At 41.9% G+C, this 18,526-nt stretch overlaps 1 protein-coding gene across 2 annotated transcripts in view; it reads left to right on the forward strand.

Moving 5' to 3' along the window:
• Positions 1–18,526, forward strand: part of LOC143961268 (uncharacterized) — a 54,117-nt gene that overhangs the window by 17,329 nt on the left and 18,262 nt on the right. For both annotated transcript variants that reach the window (XM_077470510.1, XM_077470511.1), the window contains 8 exons: positions 1,208–1,312; positions 3,238–3,356; positions 3,703–3,764; positions 6,650–6,789; positions 7,795–7,854; positions 10,492–10,663; positions 13,044–13,211; positions 18,295–18,500. In XM_077470510.1, coding sequence (XP_077326636.1) covers positions 1,208–1,312; positions 3,238–3,356; positions 3,703–3,764; positions 6,650–6,789; positions 7,795–7,854; positions 10,492–10,663; positions 13,044–13,211; positions 18,295–18,500 — 1,032 coding nt within the window. The remainder of the gene's footprint in view (positions 1–1,207; positions 1,313–3,237; positions 3,357–3,702; positions 3,765–6,649; positions 6,790–7,794; positions 7,855–10,491; positions 10,664–13,043; positions 13,212–18,294; positions 18,501–18,526) is intronic.

Raw genomic sequence — 18,526 nt, forward strand, 5'->3', positions numbered from 1 at the left:
CAAGTCTGGGCCAATAATTAATGGCCAGGACCTGCTGATCCGCTATATTCAATCACAGCCCAGAGATGTTGACAATCAACACAGGCTCTGTACAGAGGGAACGATCTCTCTGTTTCTCAGAGATAGGAAACAAAGAGAAAAGTAGGTAAAAGCAGTACACATTACACATTGTTAGGCACACATCTAACCCCTTAATCGCCCTAGATATTAACTCCTTCCCTTCCCAGCCAGTGTCAGTACAGTGACAATGTATAGTATTAGCATTGATCACTGTATTAGTGTCACTGGTGATGTCAGTGGCAGTTAGTCAGTTCCCCCACAGTATCAGTTAGTGTCAGATTGTCACAGTCTAATTATAGGTCGCTGATATACCATAGTTTATAGATGCTATAACTTTCACACAAACCAATCAATATACACTTTTTTTCTTTTTTATTCATGAATGACATTTTGGCCAAAATTTATGAAGAAATTCGATTTTTACAAAATGTGTTATTGTATATATTTTACAGCAGAAGGTTTTTTTTCTTTTCCAAATTTTTGGTCTTTTTTCATTTATGTCACAAAAAAAAAAAAAAACCCAGTGGTGATCAAATACCACCAAAAGAAAGTTTTATTTGTGTGAAAAAAAAATTATATTAATTTTGTTTGGGTACAGTGTTGCATGCCCGTGCAATTGCCAGTAGCGCAGTGCTAAATAGCAAAAAATTGCCTGGTCAAGAAGGGGGTAAAACCTTCCGGCGCTCAAGTTATAGATATAAAAGATGATACTGTGTAAATAAAAATACCAAATATGTCAAGCTCCATGTACTTTGATATAAAATGGAAATTGCAAATTTGTGACACTATAAAATCCTTTGCAACTTATGAATTTAGAGTTAATCATAAATGATGGCCCTAGAATTATTCTTAAGTTCTTTTCATACATGGGGATACCCAGTGTGTTACACAAAAAGCATTTATACACATGCGTAAGTCCTAGGTACATGTATGTTTACATATGTTTGTGTGAGGCTGGGTTCCTTTCATACTTTTTTTCATTTATTTTAGTAGATTTTATATTTTTAAACGTTTTTATGTGCTTTTGTTTATTTTACATTTTATGGAGACATTAAAGGTTATTAAGCAATATTTATGTTTACTACACCTTCAAAGAATATCTTCCATCTATACTGTACTACAATGTGACTTTTTTTGTATATTTTAGATGTATACTGCAAGAATGGTGGATATTATAATGGCAGGAACTGCATATGCAAAGAACTGTTCTACGGCAGTGTATGTGATTTCATTGTGAATGAAATAAGGACGGGTATGTATGTTCGGATTCCATTCAGATACAAGTTTACTGACTTAATTGTATACATTTGAGGTTATGCTATTAATTTCTTGGGTAATAAGCAAATAATAAATATATTTACCCTTCCTAAAACCTCAGTTATTCTTTTCTATTTTCTCTGCTCATTAACCTTTAAAGTAAAATGCAGAAAACAGAGGTAGTAAAAATGACTAGTGGTATCAAAATGTTGTTTCATATACTGTACCTGTAAAACAATATGGTGTATTCTTAAATTGCTGGTAATAACCCCCACCGCTATACCTTAAATATTTGACATATCTATATCATTAATGAGTAGATTATTGTTCTATGATACCTACCATTTTCATTTTTACCAAATGGAAGCATCAAAATGCATAAAAATCCATTGGTACATTTCCTCTTTTAACTGATAGGAAGTCAACACTACATAAAAAATATGTGTTATCTATACCATACCAGGTTTTAGTATATTGTATCTCATTATTTTAACATCTTTTATCTCAGAAATCTATTGTGAGGATTCTTTTTCAGCCTGGTCATATTATAGCTAGTATCAGTTAAAGGGACCTTACATCAAAATGCGAGACCCACTTATTGGTTAGATTCTCATCCTCCATGTAAAAAATATTTCATTACATAGTAAAACTCTAAAATTGTCAGAACATTTTAAAAATATATTTACCTTATACCAAGGCTTCTGGTTGTCTAATTGAGGATGACATTATAAGCTTGAAGATGTCACTTGAATAAAAGAAGAAGGGTCAATTCTTCCCAACAGTATTAACAACTTAATGGAGACAGTGTGGGGTGAGAGGCAGTATCTTCCATATCTTGTGGGAATGCGAAAATCGAAACAGTTTTTGGAGCGCAGTTTATACTCTCATTTCATCAATTACGGGCTTACTTACCAGGCCAACTCCTCACCTCACACTAATCAATCTCACTATTAATAGTATTCCTACCCAATTTAGGAGTTTAATAGCCCATACACTCATTGCTGCACACCTAACTATAAAGGCAAAATGGAAGTCCAACATGTCAACTAGTGTTACTGAAGTTATTCATGGGGTTAAAGCTCAATATTTGTATGAAAAACATTTTGCGATCTATTCCAACACCTTAGGCTCTTTCACGCCACAGTGGGGTCCTTGGGTTTCTCGTTTTCCAGTTTATGACTAAAAATAATCATACTTAATTCTATATGAAGGTGGCCACATGAGTGTCTCCTGTACTGTGATACACATTTCTGGTTACAGTTGTGTTATATGTTTCATTACTGTTTGTTTGTTAATTCTATGGAAAGGCAGTATGTTGTTTGGATCTTGCATGATAATGTATGCATCTATGTACATATACCTTTTAGTATTTATTTTCAAGCGAATTATACTTGACATGCTTGTTGCTGCGATGTTCCACTCTTGAATCTTCAGTAAGAAAGTGCCCTCTTGGTAAGGCATTAGCTTTGCCTGTGTACAAAATTTTCTCATATACCCCCGACTTCATCAATTGGCCTGCAGCAAGTGCTCTCCGGCACACAAGTTTTGGAATTCATTTTTCTGAAATTCTTTTTTCACTTAGGACAGTAAAATGCTGCCACAACCTCAGGACACAGGACCCGGAAACAGAGCACCAAGGGACCTGACCGCCCATAGACAGAGAGCAGGGAACAGGAGGAGCATGGCAGTGTATTTTCAGGGTTGTTTGTGCTCCTCCTTTTCCCTGCTCTCTGTCTTTTATTATTATTATTTTAATTATTATACAGGATTTTTATAAAACCAACAGTTTGCCTAGTGCTTTATAAAATATATTTTATATTGGTGTTATTAAAACATACTTTATATAAACCATTTGGAATTCATGTATAGTGGCACTTTAAAGTTTGATACTCTAGTAAGCAGCTCTGTATCTCATTACAGACAAAGTACTCATTATTGTCAAAGTTACAGTTTATGTTGTAAATGAAGAATTCACAGAGGATCTGAGCAACATTGAGACAAGCTTGTATAAAAGCTTCACAACAAGATTCATAGAACAGGTACATCTAAGCTTTAATGTCAGATGTATAATAGAAGCTTAATTCTATATACATTAATTTTCTTCACATCCTTTTATTCAGATGTTTCATTTTCTTCTTATTATTATTATCATTATCGTCATCATAATCATTAATTTTGCTGTTGTTGCCATTTGTATGTTAGTAGTCGTCATAGTATTAGTATACATCAAAACATTTTACTGTATTGAAGTTTACATTTTTATTTAATTGTAACTCCTACAGCATCTCTATGTTAGCACGGCTTATTAATTTGCTTTGTTCTGAAAATTATATTATTACTTTTTATATGATATAGCACATTTATTCCATTTGTTATTGTTTACAGATGAATATTTTCTACAAGGTTAGAGTCCCCTATTTCGAAGAAGCCAGAATACTCTCAATTAGGTAGGAAACACAGTTGTATTTTATTCCAGACTGATTGATACTGTAAAGCTTTTAACCTTCCCTTTGAGGGTTTAGGAATTATGAAGTGCTCATTAGAAAGACTTGGTTCTTTTCAAATGTTGGTTAAAAAAAATTGTAAAAAGGTGATGGAAATTATCTCTGAAATTTTGCCTAGCTAATACTTATAACCAGAAGAATTTTACCAAGTTATAAAATAATATAACTTATAAGAAGTATTATCATTATTAATTTTTGTAATTCAATGCAATATTTGTGTAGCATTTTTTATTTTATACTTTTTTTGTCATTATACAACTATATAATTTGTAGTTAATTAAAAAAGTTAATTAATTAATTCATGCAAATATTAATAATTGTAAATAGAAAAATGCAACACTTATATTTCCATAATAACAAGTTCATCAATCCCGGGAAGCACTCGATAGGTGAAGAAATATTGACCAAAGATGAACAGTAATCTTCCCCCAACACCACAGTAAACCAAGCCTCTTACCCTTACAACTGGACCACTAGATTATAGGTGGTAAAAAATGCTCAAATATCAATCCACCACGGACCACTCCAGCATGGATCCAGGCATCACTCTTCATGTTTAAGGATGTACAGACAAAAAAAACACTTTATGGTATAGTATATCAAAACTATTTAAATTTTTTAAAACCACATATATTATCTCACAAAAGTGAGTACACCCTTCACATTTTTGTAAATATTTTATTATATCTTTTCATGTGATAACAATGAAGAAATTACACTTTTCTACAATGTAAAGTAGTGAGTATACAGCTTGTATAACAGTGTAAATTTGCTGCCCCCTCAAAATAACTCAACACACAGCAATTAATGTCTAAACCGCTGGCAAAAAAAGTAAGTACACCCCTCAGTGAAAATGTCCAAATTGGGCCCAAAGTGTCAATATTTTGTGTGGCCACCATTATTTTCCAGCACTGCCTTAACCCTCTTGGGTGTGGAGTTCACCAAAGCTTCACAGGTTGCCACTGGTGTCCTCTTCCAGTCCTCCATGATAAGATCACAGAGCTGGTGGATGTTAGAGACCTTGCGCTCCTCCACCTTCCGTTTGAAAATGCCCCACATTTGCTCAATAGGGTTTAGGTCTGGAGACATGTTTGGCCAGTCCATCACGTTTAACCTCAGCTTCTTTAACAAGGCAGTGTTCATCTTGGAGGTGTGTTTGGGGTTGTTATCATGTTGGAATATTGCCCTGCGACACAGTCTAAGAAGGGAGGGGATCATGTGCTGCTTCAGTATGTCACTGTACATGTTGGTAGTCATGGTTCCCTTAATGAACTGTAGCTCTCCAGTGCTGGCATCACTCATGCAGCCCCAGACCATGACACTCCTACCACCATGCTTGACTGTAGGCAAGACATACTTGTCTTTGTACTCCTCACCTGGTTGCCGCCACACACGCTTGACACCATCTGAACCAAATATGTTTATATTGGGCTTATCAGAACACAGGAAATGGTTCCAGTAATCCATGTCCTTAGTCTGCTTGTCCTCAGCAAACTGTTTCTGGGCTTTCTTGTGCATCATCTTTAGAAAAGGCTTCCTTCTGGGACGACAGCCATGCAGACCAGTTTGATGCAGTGTATGGTCTGAGCACAGACAGGCTGACCCCCACCCCTTCAACCTCTGCAGCAATGCTGGCAGCACTCATACGTCTATTTCCCAAAGACAAGCTCTGGATTTGGCGCTGAGCATATGCACTCAACTTTTTTGGTCGACCATGGCGAGGCCTGTTCTGAGTTGAACCTGTCCTGTTAAACCACTGTATGGTCTTGGCCACTGTGCTGCAGCTCAGTTTCAGGGTCTTGGAAATCTTCTTATAGCCTATGCCATCTTTATTTAGAACAACAATAATTTTTTTCGGATCCTCAGAGAGTTCTTTGCCATGAGGTGCCATGTTGAACTTCCAGTGACCAGTATGAGAGAGTGAAAGCGATAATACCAAATTTAACACACCTTCTCCCCATTCACTCCTGAGACCTTGTAACATTAATCAGTCACATGACATCAGAGAGGGAAAATGGCTAATTTGGCCCAATTTGGACATTTTCACTTTTGTTGCCAGTGGTTTAGACAGCTGTGTATTGAGTTATTTTGACGGGACAGCAAATTCACAATGTTATACAAGCTGTACACTCACTAATTTACATTATAGCAAAGTGTCATTTCTTCAGTGGTCTCACATGAAAAGATAGAATAAAATATTTACAACCAAAAATGTGAGGAGTGTACTCCCTTGTATGTCATATGAAAATTCCTGATGGTTTCAAAAAGGCAAGATGGACTCCACGCATCCAAAGATTTCCCCCACGTGGCATTACTGTGCATGAGGACCATGGCCATCTTGACGGTTGGAGGTCTGCTAATTGCATATCCCTGTACTACACCATGAAGTGTTTTTTGTCTTTACACCTTTCAACATGAAAAGTGATGCCTGGATCCATGCTGGAGCAGTCTGTGGTGGATTGATGTTTGGGTGTTTTGACCACCTATAATCTATTGGTCCAGTGATAAGGGTAAGAGGCTTGGTTTACTGTGGTGTTGGTGGAAGGTTACTGTTCACCTTTAGTCAAGATTTCTTCACCTAGCAGGCACTACCCAGGATAGATTAACGTTTTCTTTGCTATTATGGACACTTAAGCGTGGCATTTTTCTATTTACATTAAACATTGTTGCCCACAATTTATGTTAGTCCACCTGCTGTTTAACCTAAGCACATCTATTTTTAAATATGAATAACTGCAATTAGAATTATATTAATACATTTTTATGTCTTTTTATTTTTTGTGTTATATTTAAAAAAATCTATTTATTTCTTATTTTTGCTTTTATAGCAAGGGAAGTATTCGTGTTGATCACGAGATATACTTGAGGGTCAGTTCTAAAAACATTTTAGAGGAACATGCACAAGCTGTGAAAATAATTTATGAATCTTTGAAGGAATTAAACTGCACAAAGGACATATTAGGGGAAGGTGAGCTTATTTTTTTATCTAAAAACAAACAGAAGCAAAAAAATCTGCCATATTTGAAAATGGGTATGTAGCTTCCCTGAGACAATAATGCAATTATGTCTGATTTCAGAATAGATCAGAAGTCACGATTTTACTGATGTAACTAATATATAACCAATCAGGCATTGAGCTATGACCATGTCCACCTTCAGATTGATGACTTGCCGTAACAAATCATATTGCAAATATAACTATACCTTCTGGGCCTCTATATTTAGGGATATCTATAGTTACTTATTTGTAGCATTGGGTTGTTATTTACCTTAAGGAGGTGTCTTGAAAAATGTTTTTATAGTTTTATTTTAGACATAAAAAATATAGTGAAAATGGTAATAGGTTCAAAATGTTCACAGAAACAATCACAATGTCGTCCTCTGGTGTATTTAACACACACAAAAAAAAACACAGTTAAATACACCAGAGAGGGACATTGTGATTGTTTCTGTGCACATTTTAGTAGCTCTGTTTTTTGATAATTTATTTGCATAAAATCAGTAATGGAAGGGGTTAACAATCAACAATTATATACGAACAGCGCATCATTTATTTAGAATTATTATTTTTTGGAGTGATTGGAGTACACTTGTGATGCAGTTGCAACAGTTCTTTATCATTTCTTCTTTGGACACTTTTGTTGATTCATTGGCATAGCAGTGCATGAGTTTTATTGATATAAAGGTCCAAAATGTGAATCTTGCTGCCAAAACTTTCCCTGCCTGAAGAAAACCAGTGGTAAATGTAAAAAAAAAGTGTTGCAACTAAGATTGACTTTATTACATTGTAATTTATTTTTGCACCTTTGAGTCTTGTTTTTTATTTTTCAAATCTTATAGTTTTTTTATTTATCTTTTTTTTATCTTTGATGGTAATTATAATTTAAGTTTTGTTTTTTGTCATGTCTGTCTTTCACATCTGCAGAAAATTAGGTATATCTAAATAATTAACAAGAAATTTCTTCTATTAAAGGAATTTTGTGCTTCAATTCAAGCAGAACCACAATTAACAGAGAAGACTTAAATGTATCAGGTAATATCAATGTGCAGCTGTGTGGCATATTAATTACACTGCAATTACTAACTATACCTGTATGAAATTACATACGATAACTACATATCCTAAGTGCAAACCTTAACAATCTTAAAAAACATGACTAAACTAATGCAACCCATTTGAGTATTCAGTCTTTATTAACCTCCCTGGCGGTATGATTCAGTCTGGTTTTAGGCGCTGAAAGCGCTACAATTATTTTGCATGGAAATTTGGCGTTTTATATAGTAGTCCTGTAATTCTTAAGCCGCGTACACACGGGCGGACTGTCTGGCCTACTTAGTCCGCCGAAACACATTTCAGCGGACAGTCCGCTCGTGTGTGGGCTTCAGCGGACTTTTTCAGCGTGCAGTCTGGCGGACTAAGTATTTTGGAATTTCCGTAATACTGTCCGTCGGACTCGCATTTCGGCGGACAATCCGCCCGTGTGTGTGCCAGTCCGCCGTACTTTTGAAATGAGCAGACTTTTCCCGCCCGGAGAAAAGTCCGCTCATTTCGAGCGGGTATCCAGGTAGGCGGGGCCCACGAAGGAGACGTCGCTGGCCCCGCCGCCTGGAATGGACTTAAAGGGGAACCCCAACGCCGGAAAAAATCGGCGTGGGGTTCCCCCAAGTCCACAACAGACCCTTGTCCGAGCACGCTAACCAGCCGGCCAGGAAAGGGGGGCGAGCGAGCGCCCCCCCCTCCTGAGCCGTACCAGGCCGCGTGCCCTCAACATGGGGGGGTGCCTTGAATGAGCTCTCAAGAGGGAACTCCACGCCAAATTATGAAAAAAATTTGGCGTGGGTTCCCCCTCCGAGAGCATACCAGGCCCTTAGGTCTGGTATGGATTCCAAGGGGAACTCCCTACGCCGAAAAAACGGCGTGGGGGTCCCCCCAGATTCATACCAGACCCTTATCCGAGCACGCTACCCGGCCGGCCAGGGAAGGGGGTGGGGACGAGCGTATTAAAGGGGGCTCCCGGATTCCGATAAGCCCCCCGCCCGCAGACCCCGACAACCAACGGCCAGGGTTGTCGGGAAGAGGCCCTTGTCCTCATCAACATGGGCCCCCCCCATGTTGAGGGCACGCGGCCTGGTACGGCTCGCTCCCCTTTCCTGGCCGGCCGGTTAGCGTGCTCGGACAAGGGTCTGTTGTGGACTTGGGGGAACCCCACGCCGATTTTTTCCGGCGTTGGGGTTCCCCTTTAAGTCCATTCCAGGCGGCGGGGTCAGCGACGTCTCCTTCGTGGGCCCCGCCTACCTGGAGACGCACTCGAAATGAGCGGACTTTCCTCCGCGTGTGTGGGCGAGTCCGTTCATTTCAAAAGTAGGGCGGATAGTATGGCGGACTTAGTACGCCGTATTAGTCCACTCAAAAAGTGGTGTGTGTGGTCAAGTCCGTTCGTTCGAAAGTATGACGGACTGTCCGTCGGATTGTCTGACGGACTAAGTTGGCCAGACAGTCCGCCCCGTGTGTACGCGGCTTTAGGAATAACTCTCTTAAATCTGTTCAAACCAGAGTCTAGCGGACATCCCAAGTATGATAAAGTTTATAATATCATAAATAATAATAAAAATGATTCAATAATGTAATAAAATTCTAAAACACTGAAAAAGGGACACATTTTGGTTGCTATGGACAATCTCCAAATTTCAGGCAGAAAAAACAGTATTTATAATAAAAAGTGCATGCAGGGAATTGCACAGACCACTAGGGACAAAGGGGTGTGTATTTTTTAATACAGTACTGTAATCTGTAAGATTACAGTGCTGTGTGTATTTTGTGTCTTTTTACTTTTTTGAATTTGCCTCCGTTCTCCGCTCCCGTGCGCCGTAACGTGGCAGGGAAACGGAGCTCGGCGGCATTCGGCACTGTGAATCGAGCGGAGGATAACTCGATCACACAGCGCGGAAGACATCGCTGGATCCAGGGGACAAGGTAAGTAACTCTCCCTGTGTCCTCCCCTGCATCCAGTGATGCGATCCCAAGCCTGGCTCTGGGTTACCGCTCCTGTTAGTAAAATCCCAGCCCGAGCCAGACTCGGGATTACCGGTAGGGGGGTTAAAATAATAAGGGCTTATTTTATTTGGAGGATTTTTTTTTGCATTTTCCAAATCTTGACTTGGTTTGCATCTAGGGTTGCCACCTGTCTGGGATTTACATGGACAGTCCAGGTTTTGAATCATGTGTTGGGTTTCAGTCCGCCTAAAACCCGGACACAATATTCAGACAGGAATTTGGCTTAGAAAGGGGCCTGACAGGAGGGTGAGCGGGCACGATGCACACCACATTACTATTTTCTTTGGAATTCCCAAATTTGTCCCATGTCTGGTACAATCCTATAGTATATGCTAAAGAAAAAACTTCTGTGTGCCAGTAATGTGCTCAAGTTTGATTAAAAAAGTGGCATCCCTATTTGCATCCAAGATATTCTTAGTACATTGACTAATACATAAATTGGTCCTAAAGTGTGCAAATGTTTGGAGATCATCTGGTGCATGAGTCTACTCTTTTCAAATCTCCAGAACATATTCTTACTGTAAATCAATGTCTAGAAATTAATTTATTTTGTATTTTTTCACCTCTACAAAGCACACTTTAATGAGTAATATATTTACTCTATTTTCTTTACAGGCCTGTGTTCTGTAGCCGATACAATTCCTGAGGAATACAAGCACTATTTCTATGGTGTTATAACTCCCAGCGATGGCTTCTTGTGTGTGAACAACTGCAGTCAAATCAACCAACATTTCATAGATTGTAATAGCGGTCAATGCGTGTTGAACAGCAAAGGACCCAGCTGCTAGTAAGTTTTCTGCTCCCCAAATTATTCATTTTCCTTTGGCTGCTGAAGTCTAGGACCCTAGTGGAAAGAAGAGGTTCCCCTATGTAAAAAAAAAAAAACACCAAGCACTGTTCATTTCTAAAAACAACTGAATTCCAAGATGATTGAAGAAAATGCAAACATTAATGCAATTATGTATGAACGATAAAAAATTTAAATAAAATCTGCTTGGCTGGTGTGGGAACCTGAAACTGTTTTGATAATAGGCCTCTAAATAGCATAAAGCAGTTAGGTTCGGGGAGGTCAATCACTAGCCAGCCAAGACCTACTACAGTGTTGGTGATGAAGATACCTCCAGTGAGTAGCATACATGGCAGCTTACATATATATTTTTGTACAGGTTTCATTTAATGTGACCATATACCTGACCTGGACCTCACCTGTATATGACGAATGAGCACATGTTTATATCGGACAGTGTTGGGGAAATAGTGCAGAGAGGTTGGAAAACCTTGCCCAATCACTATTGTGTCCCATGGCTATGGTGATGTGTGTGTTCCATTCAGCCTAGTCCCTTTTCATAAATATTCGCACATGTGTGACCTCCTACTCCCAAGCTCTCTCGTCTCATCCTCCCATGCTCGTCTCCAGAATTTCTCCAGAGCCTCTCCCATCCTCTACTCTTGCTACTTTCAGGCGATTCCTGAAAATGAATCTCTTCAGGGAAGCTTATCACGTCACCAACTATTCTTTTATCACTTCCATCAGCTCATTCCCCACAGCTACAACCTTTTGTACCAACTGCTCCACCCTATTAGATTGTAAGCTCTAATCCTCCGGTTTTTTATTGTATTATAACTGTGCTGTTTCCCATTTTATTTTGTAAAGAGCTACGTAAACTGATAATAATAATAATGTGTGAAGAGTTTTCATTAGTGATATAATAGAGTGTTGTACCATGTTAGCCACTGATTAAGGCAGAAAAATTGGTGTTTAAGTGATGCCCTTCCTTGGTTAACTTACGCTTCTAGCCATTTCACTTTTCCAGATCAATTTTTTTCCAGGTTACACGCACTCATGTTAAAATGTACATTTTAGGCCTGAAGGCCAGCTTAATCCTCCAAACAATATATACCGTATTTATCGGCGTATAACACGCACCCCAAGTTTAGGAGGGAAATTTAAGGAAAAAAAACTTACGTTTAAATGCCCATCAATGCAGCCTTATCAGTGTCCATCTGAAGCCTTGTCAGTGTCATTTGCAGCCTTATCATGCAGCCTGTCCTCATTGCAGCCTTGTCATGCAGCCTGTCCTCATTGCAGCCTGTCCTCATTGCAGCCTTGTCATGCAGCCTGTCCTCATTGCAGCCTTGTCATGCAGCCTGTCCTCATTGCAGCCTTGTCATGCAGCCTGTCCTCATTGCAGCCTGTCCTCATTGCAGCCTTGTCATGCAGCCTGTCCTCATTGCAGCCTTGTCATGCAGCCTGTCCTCATTGCAGCCTGTCCTCATTGCCCCCTCAGCGTTAGCTTTTATTTTAAAAAATGGCGCCGCCGAGATGTCCTGTGTATCTGGGCGGCGCCCAGTAGTTCTCGGCCGCCTTCGGCCGTACTCAGTGGCTTTCAGCCGCTCTCGGCCCTTCTCGGCGGTTTTCTGCTGCCGAGAAGGGCCGAAGGCGGCTGAAAACCACGGAGGAAGGCCGAAGGTGGCCGAAAGCTGCCGAGTGTGGCCGAAGGCGGCTGGAAGCCGGAAGCCTCCCAGAGCCCAGAAGTCATGGAGGATCGGCGTATAACACACACCCACGATTTTCCCTTGATTTTAAGTGTTTATACTTATACGCCGATAAATACGGTATATATATATATATATATATATATATAAAAGATACACTGAAGTTAATTTTTGTGCACACAGACACAATGGAGGAGATTTACTAAAACTGGAGCACTCAGAATCTGATGCAGCTAGCCAGTAATCAGCTTCTAACTTCAGCTTATTCAATTAAGCTTTGACAATAAAACCTGGAAGCAGATTGATTTCTATGCAGAGCTGCACCAGATTTTGCAACTTTAGTAAATAACCCCCAATATATTACCCAATTTTATTGGTAAAACATAAAAGATGAGGTTGTGGTGACTAAATAGATACCCAATGTGTCAAATCTATTAGACCTGATGTAAACCCAGCTTTCCACTGAAGGTAATGGAACACAGACCATGCTCTTTGATCTGGGCATCAAGGATTGAATGGCCTCTGGTAATAAAAGGGTTAAGGTCCTTGGTATGTAATTAATCATATTCCTGTTCTAGCTTCATTGACCTAACAGTACATATGCAGTATACTATAAGTGTAGTAATGTGCAGGGTTGCCTATTAATTTTTCTTTCTCTTATATTCCCCCAGCTGTAAAATGTCAGGCCAGTCCTGGTATACAGGAGACCGATGTCAGACAGCTATCAGTAAAGCCGTTATCTATGGGGGAGTGGCTGCTGCTCTTTCTGTATTGCTAATCTTTATTATATCAATGGCTATCATCTTGTGTCAGAGGAAATATACTTTTGATAAGCAAAGGTAGGAAGAATGCTTGTTCCCGGAATGTTTAAAAGGAAAAAAAAAGAGCATGACAAGATAATATACATCAGCACTAACTAATTAAACAGATGGTAAAAATTACTGCATGGTGGATCTGCATATATGGAGTTTATTTGTTATGATCAGGATAAAAAAAAAATGTCAGAGTGGTTGTAACCCAAAAAAAAAAAAAAAAAAAAGATCCTGTTCCTTTAAGGCAGAGATCCTCAAATTACGCCCCACCAGCTGTTGCGAAACTACACATCCCATGAGGCATTGTAAAACTCGGACATTCACAGACATGACTGGGCATGATGGGAATTGTAGTTCCTGAACAACTGGAGGGCCATAGTTTGAAGATCCATGCTTTAAGGCATTATCTATAGCACTAGGCATGATGGGAATTGTAGTTCTTGAACAACTGGAGGGCCATATCTTGAAGACCCATGCTGTAAGGCATAATCTATAGCACAGTGCTTGTACCATGTAATTTGTCCCTTTTTATGTTGTAAAATACCCGGTTGATCCTGCCTGTTCCTGTGTCCCCATTTTGTGTGTTGATCACAGTAATCATGGCTGCTGATCCATCCCACTGTGTGTTCTGACTCTCTCCACCTCCTTTCCTGCCTGTCAGTGGGAGAGCTGACCTCCTCCCCGCCCCTCCAGCCTCTATTCCATTGCAACATATAGCAGAAATACTTGTATCCACTCTGGTTTATAAAGTAATAAACTACAGTGTGTGTGTTTTTTTAAATGATAATGCTAAATACCTTTTCCACACCGCCACTAGGCATTCACATGACCTCCCTCTGTTGGCTGGCTGATGTCAGAGAGGAATCTCAACCCCTCCCGCTGCTCTCCTTAGATTAGTGTAGGAGAATGGAGGGGGATCTCATGACCGAACATCTGCGGTGTAAGAAAAGGTATTTAGCATTGTAATTGAAAAAAATAAAATACACACACTGTAGTTTATGACGGTATAAACCAGAGGGGATACAACAAAGTCACAATGTGACTTTATAACCACTTTAACCACTTCCCGCCCACGGCCGTCATATGACGTCCTGGACTTTCAGTGGGAATATCTGAAAGATGCTAGCAGCCACAGGCATCATTCAGATATCCTTTATTTTAATTGGCGATTCTGTGCACCATAAGAACAATCATAGTGGCAGTTCCTCCGCTTGATCGTTCTTACAGGTGACGGGAGGGGACTTCTCTGCGTTCTCCCGTGCCATCGGAGACCCAGAGAAAGAATCATCCAGCGCCGGATGATGACGATCGAGATTTCCCTGTCACCAGTCATCTCTATGACCGTCAGAGGCCCGGGCGCGATGTTATGACGTCACGCCCAGGTTCCCAGAAGTAAACAAAGCCGCGATCATGGCTGTCAGCATGGGATCGGTGAAATAGCTCTAGACCTCCTCTGTAAGGCCGCGTACACACGGGCGGACTGTTCGCCCAACTTAGTTCGTCAGACAATCCGACAGACAGTCCGTTCAAAATTTGCATGAACGGACGTGACCACACACGATGAGCAGACAGTCCGCTGAAAGCGTGCACGATGACGTGAACGGCACGTACGACGGGACGAGAAATTCGACATCCAATACACTGCAATGCAACCTTCGGCCGTGTAAATCCTTTCTGAGCATGCGCCAAACTTAGTCTGTCGAACAAGCCTACACACGAGCGGACTGTGCACTGAAACCAAGTTTGGACGGACTGTCTTACGGAAATTCCGTAAGACTTTGTTCGTCAGATTGTCCGCTGAAACAGTCCGCTGAAGCCCACACACAAGCGGATTGTCCGCTGAAACACTGTTCAGCGGACTAAGTTGGGCGAACAGTCCGCCCGTGTGTACGCGGCCTTACGCTCAATATGTAACCTGTAAAAAAATTTAGAGCGTCGCCTATGGAGATTTTTAAGTACTGAAGTTTGGCGTCATTCCATGAGTGTGCGCAATTTTAAAGTGTGACATGTTAGGTATCTATTTACTCGGCGTAACATCATCTTTCACATTATACAAAAAAATTGGGCTAACTTTACTGTTTTGTTATTTTTTAAATCATGAAACTTTTTTTTCCAAAAAAATGCGTTTGAAAAATTGTTGCGCAAATATTGTGTGAGATAAAAAGTTGCAATGACTGCCATTTTATTCCCTAGGGTGTCTGCTAAAAAAAAAATATATATAATGTTTGGGGGTTCTGAGTAATTTTCTAGCAAACAAATTATGATTTTACCTGTAGGAGAGGAGTGCCAGAATAGGCCCGGTATTGATGTGGTTAAAAAAAAAAATTTCGTTTTGAATATGTGACACAAAGTTGAAACATTTCCTTAGAATTATTATTATTATTATTATTATGCAGGATACAGACAAGGACAAGGCATACAGAAAGTAATAATTATGTGGGGATGTGTTGATGGAGAATGTAAAAGTTTAGTTTCTTCATGAAGAGGTGGGATAGGCTTCCCTGCAAAGATGAGTGTCCAGGAATTGCCCTCAAGACAGATAAAGTAGGAGATCACGGGACAGTTTGGGAGATTCAGAGCATGGGAGATGTTTTAGAGAAGTTCTGGAGTTGAGCATGGGATGAAGAGACAAGTAGATGGAGAATAGGAGGTCTTCAAAGAAGTGAAGATGATTTGAGTGATATTTTGAGATGAGGTTTGCGATGAAGCTTTGGGCAGAGTTTTGGTGGATTTGTGTGTTGTTATTGGTATTTTCGATTTTATTTGTTGGACAAGCAGAAGCTAGTGGAGGAATTTGCAGAGGCATTAAGCCACATTCATGATAGATTGAAGGGGGGTAGCCTATGTAGAGGTAGGCTAGTTAGAAGATAAGTACAGGTGCTTACACAGCTTGTATAAAAAGTAACTAGTTAACAGTAAGAGCCCATTCACACAGGGGCAACACGACTTGTAGGCGACTTGAGTCAGGCAACTTGGACACGACTTGAGTTAAGATCACAGCGCGACTTGGGACGACTTCAAAACGACTTGTGATGACTTCAAGCGCGACTTGGGACGACTTACAAGTCGCCCCAGGCCAGGCGACTTTTGCCGAGGCCAAGCAGAGAATGAGCTCAAGGGGGAACTCCACGGCAAATTTCTGAAAAAAATTTGGCGTGGGTTCCCCCTCCGAGAGCATACCAGGCCCTTAGGTCTGGTATGGATTCCAAGGGGAACCCCCTATGCCGAAAAAACGGCGTGGGGGTCCCCCCCAGATCCACACCAGACCCTTATCCGAGCACGCTACCCGGCCGGCCAGGAAAGGGGGTGGGGACGAGCGGGCGGCCCCCCCCCTCCTGAGCCGTACCAGGCCGTGTGCCCTCAACATGGAGGGGTGCCTTGGGGGAGGGGGGGCGTGCGGCCCCCCCACCCCAAAGCACCTTGTCCCCATGTCGATGAGGACAAGGGCCTCTTCCCGACAACCCTGGCCGTTGGTTGTCGGGGTCTGCGGGCGGGGGGCTTATCGGAATCCGGGAGCCCCCTTTAATAAGGGGGCCCCGGATACCGGCCCCCCACCCTATGTGAATGAGTATGGGGTACAATGTACCCCTACCCATTCACCTGTGGAAAAAAAGTACAAAAAAAAAACACAACACAGGGAAAAAATATTTTATTGCACAGCTCCGGGGGTCTTCCGTCTTCGGGGGTCTTCTCGCCGGACTCCTCCGCTATCTTCTGGTAGCTCTTTTGCTAGCGGAGGAGTCCGGCTTTCTTCCTCCCCGCCGCCGGCCTCTTCTCCCGACTTCGGGGGTCTTGTCCCCCTCTTCGGTTCTTCTGCCGGGCCACCGCGCCTTCTTATAGCTCTTTTGCAGGCGGTGGCCCGGTCTTCTGTCGCCGCCGCCGCCGCCTTCCGTTCTTCTTCTTCTTCTTCTTCTTCTCCAGGAGATGTTGACACGACGCTCTCTCCGGCCACAATGCCAGGGACGCGCTCCGCTGCCAGCCACTTATATAGGGACAATGGGGCGGTGTCACATGGGTTGATGTCACATGGGTTGGTCACATGGGTTGATGTCACATGGTAAGGGGGCGGGGTCACCATGTGACATCAACCCATGTGACCAACCCATGTGACATCAACCCATGTGACACCGCCCCATTGTCCCTATATAAGTGGCAGCGGAGCGCGTCCCTGGCATTGTGGCCGGAGAGAGCGTCGTGTCAACATCTCCTGGAGAAGAAGAAGAAGAAGAAGAAGAAGAACGGAAGGCGGCGGCGGCGACGGCAGCGACAGAAGACCGGGCCACCGCCTGCAAAAGAGCTATAAGAAGGCGCGGTGGCCCGGCAGAAGAACCGAAGAGGGGGACAAGACCCCCGAAGTCGGGAGAAGAGGCCGGCGGCGGGGAGGAAGAAAGCCGGACTCCTCCGCTAGCAAAAGAGCTACAAGAAGATAGCGGAGGAGTCCGGCGAGAAGACCCCCGAAGACGGAAGACCCCCGGAGCTGTGCAATAAAATATTTTTTCCCTGTGTTGTGGAGGGGGGGGGGGCGCCCGCTCGTCCCCACCCCCTTTCCTGGCCGGCCGGGTAGCGTGCTCGGATAAGGGTCTGGTGTGGATCTGGGGGGGACCCCCACGCCGTTTTTTCGGCGTAGGGGGTTCCCCTTGGAATCCATACCAGACCTAAGGGCCTGGTATGCTCTCGGAGGGGGAACCCACGCCAAATTTTTTTCAGAAATTTGCCGTGGAGTTCCCTCTTGAGAGCTGATAATTCTGTCAAAGTCGTCTCCGTATAGACGGAGATCCGACTTGGAGGCGATCTCCATTGAAATCAATGGGTACCGGTCGCCTACAAGTCAGATAGAAGTAGTACAGGAACCTTTTCTGAAGTCGGAGCGACTTCAGTAGTGTGCATTAAGACGGCTCTCATTCACTTACATTGCTTTTTAAATGTTGTCCGACCTGAGGCGACCTGAGGCGACTAGGGGTGACCTGAAGTCGGATCAGGAGTTGCCCCTGTGTGAATGGGCTCTAAACAGTTAATGCTGTAATAATGAACTGATAGCTGCATTCATTTATGCCAGTTAATGTTATATCTGCCTGGATTCAAGTTTAAATTTTATCTGTGTGTGTCTCAGGTTGAATGACACAGAGCCAGACTGGAATGTGAATGAGACAGAGTTTAGCCATTCAGCTCCCTCCTGTATCACAGTAGAAGAAACCTCTTTTGAAACTGAAACTGCATCCGTCCTTACATCATCTTGCACCCTGCCTGTATCTCAATGTTCTGAATCAAACAGTATAACATTTTACCCATCACTGGAGAGTGTAAACACACACAAAGGTAAGTTGATCAATAATTTTCCTCCC

This window comes from Lithobates pipiens, unplaced genomic scaffold (genome assembly GCF_037356315.1).
Source record: "Lithobates pipiens isolate NorthernLeopardFrog02 unplaced genomic scaffold, aLitPip1_a1.2 Scaffold_8, whole genome shotgun sequence".
Taxonomy (NCBI): Eukaryota; Metazoa; Chordata; class Amphibia; order Anura; family Ranidae; genus Lithobates; species Lithobates pipiens.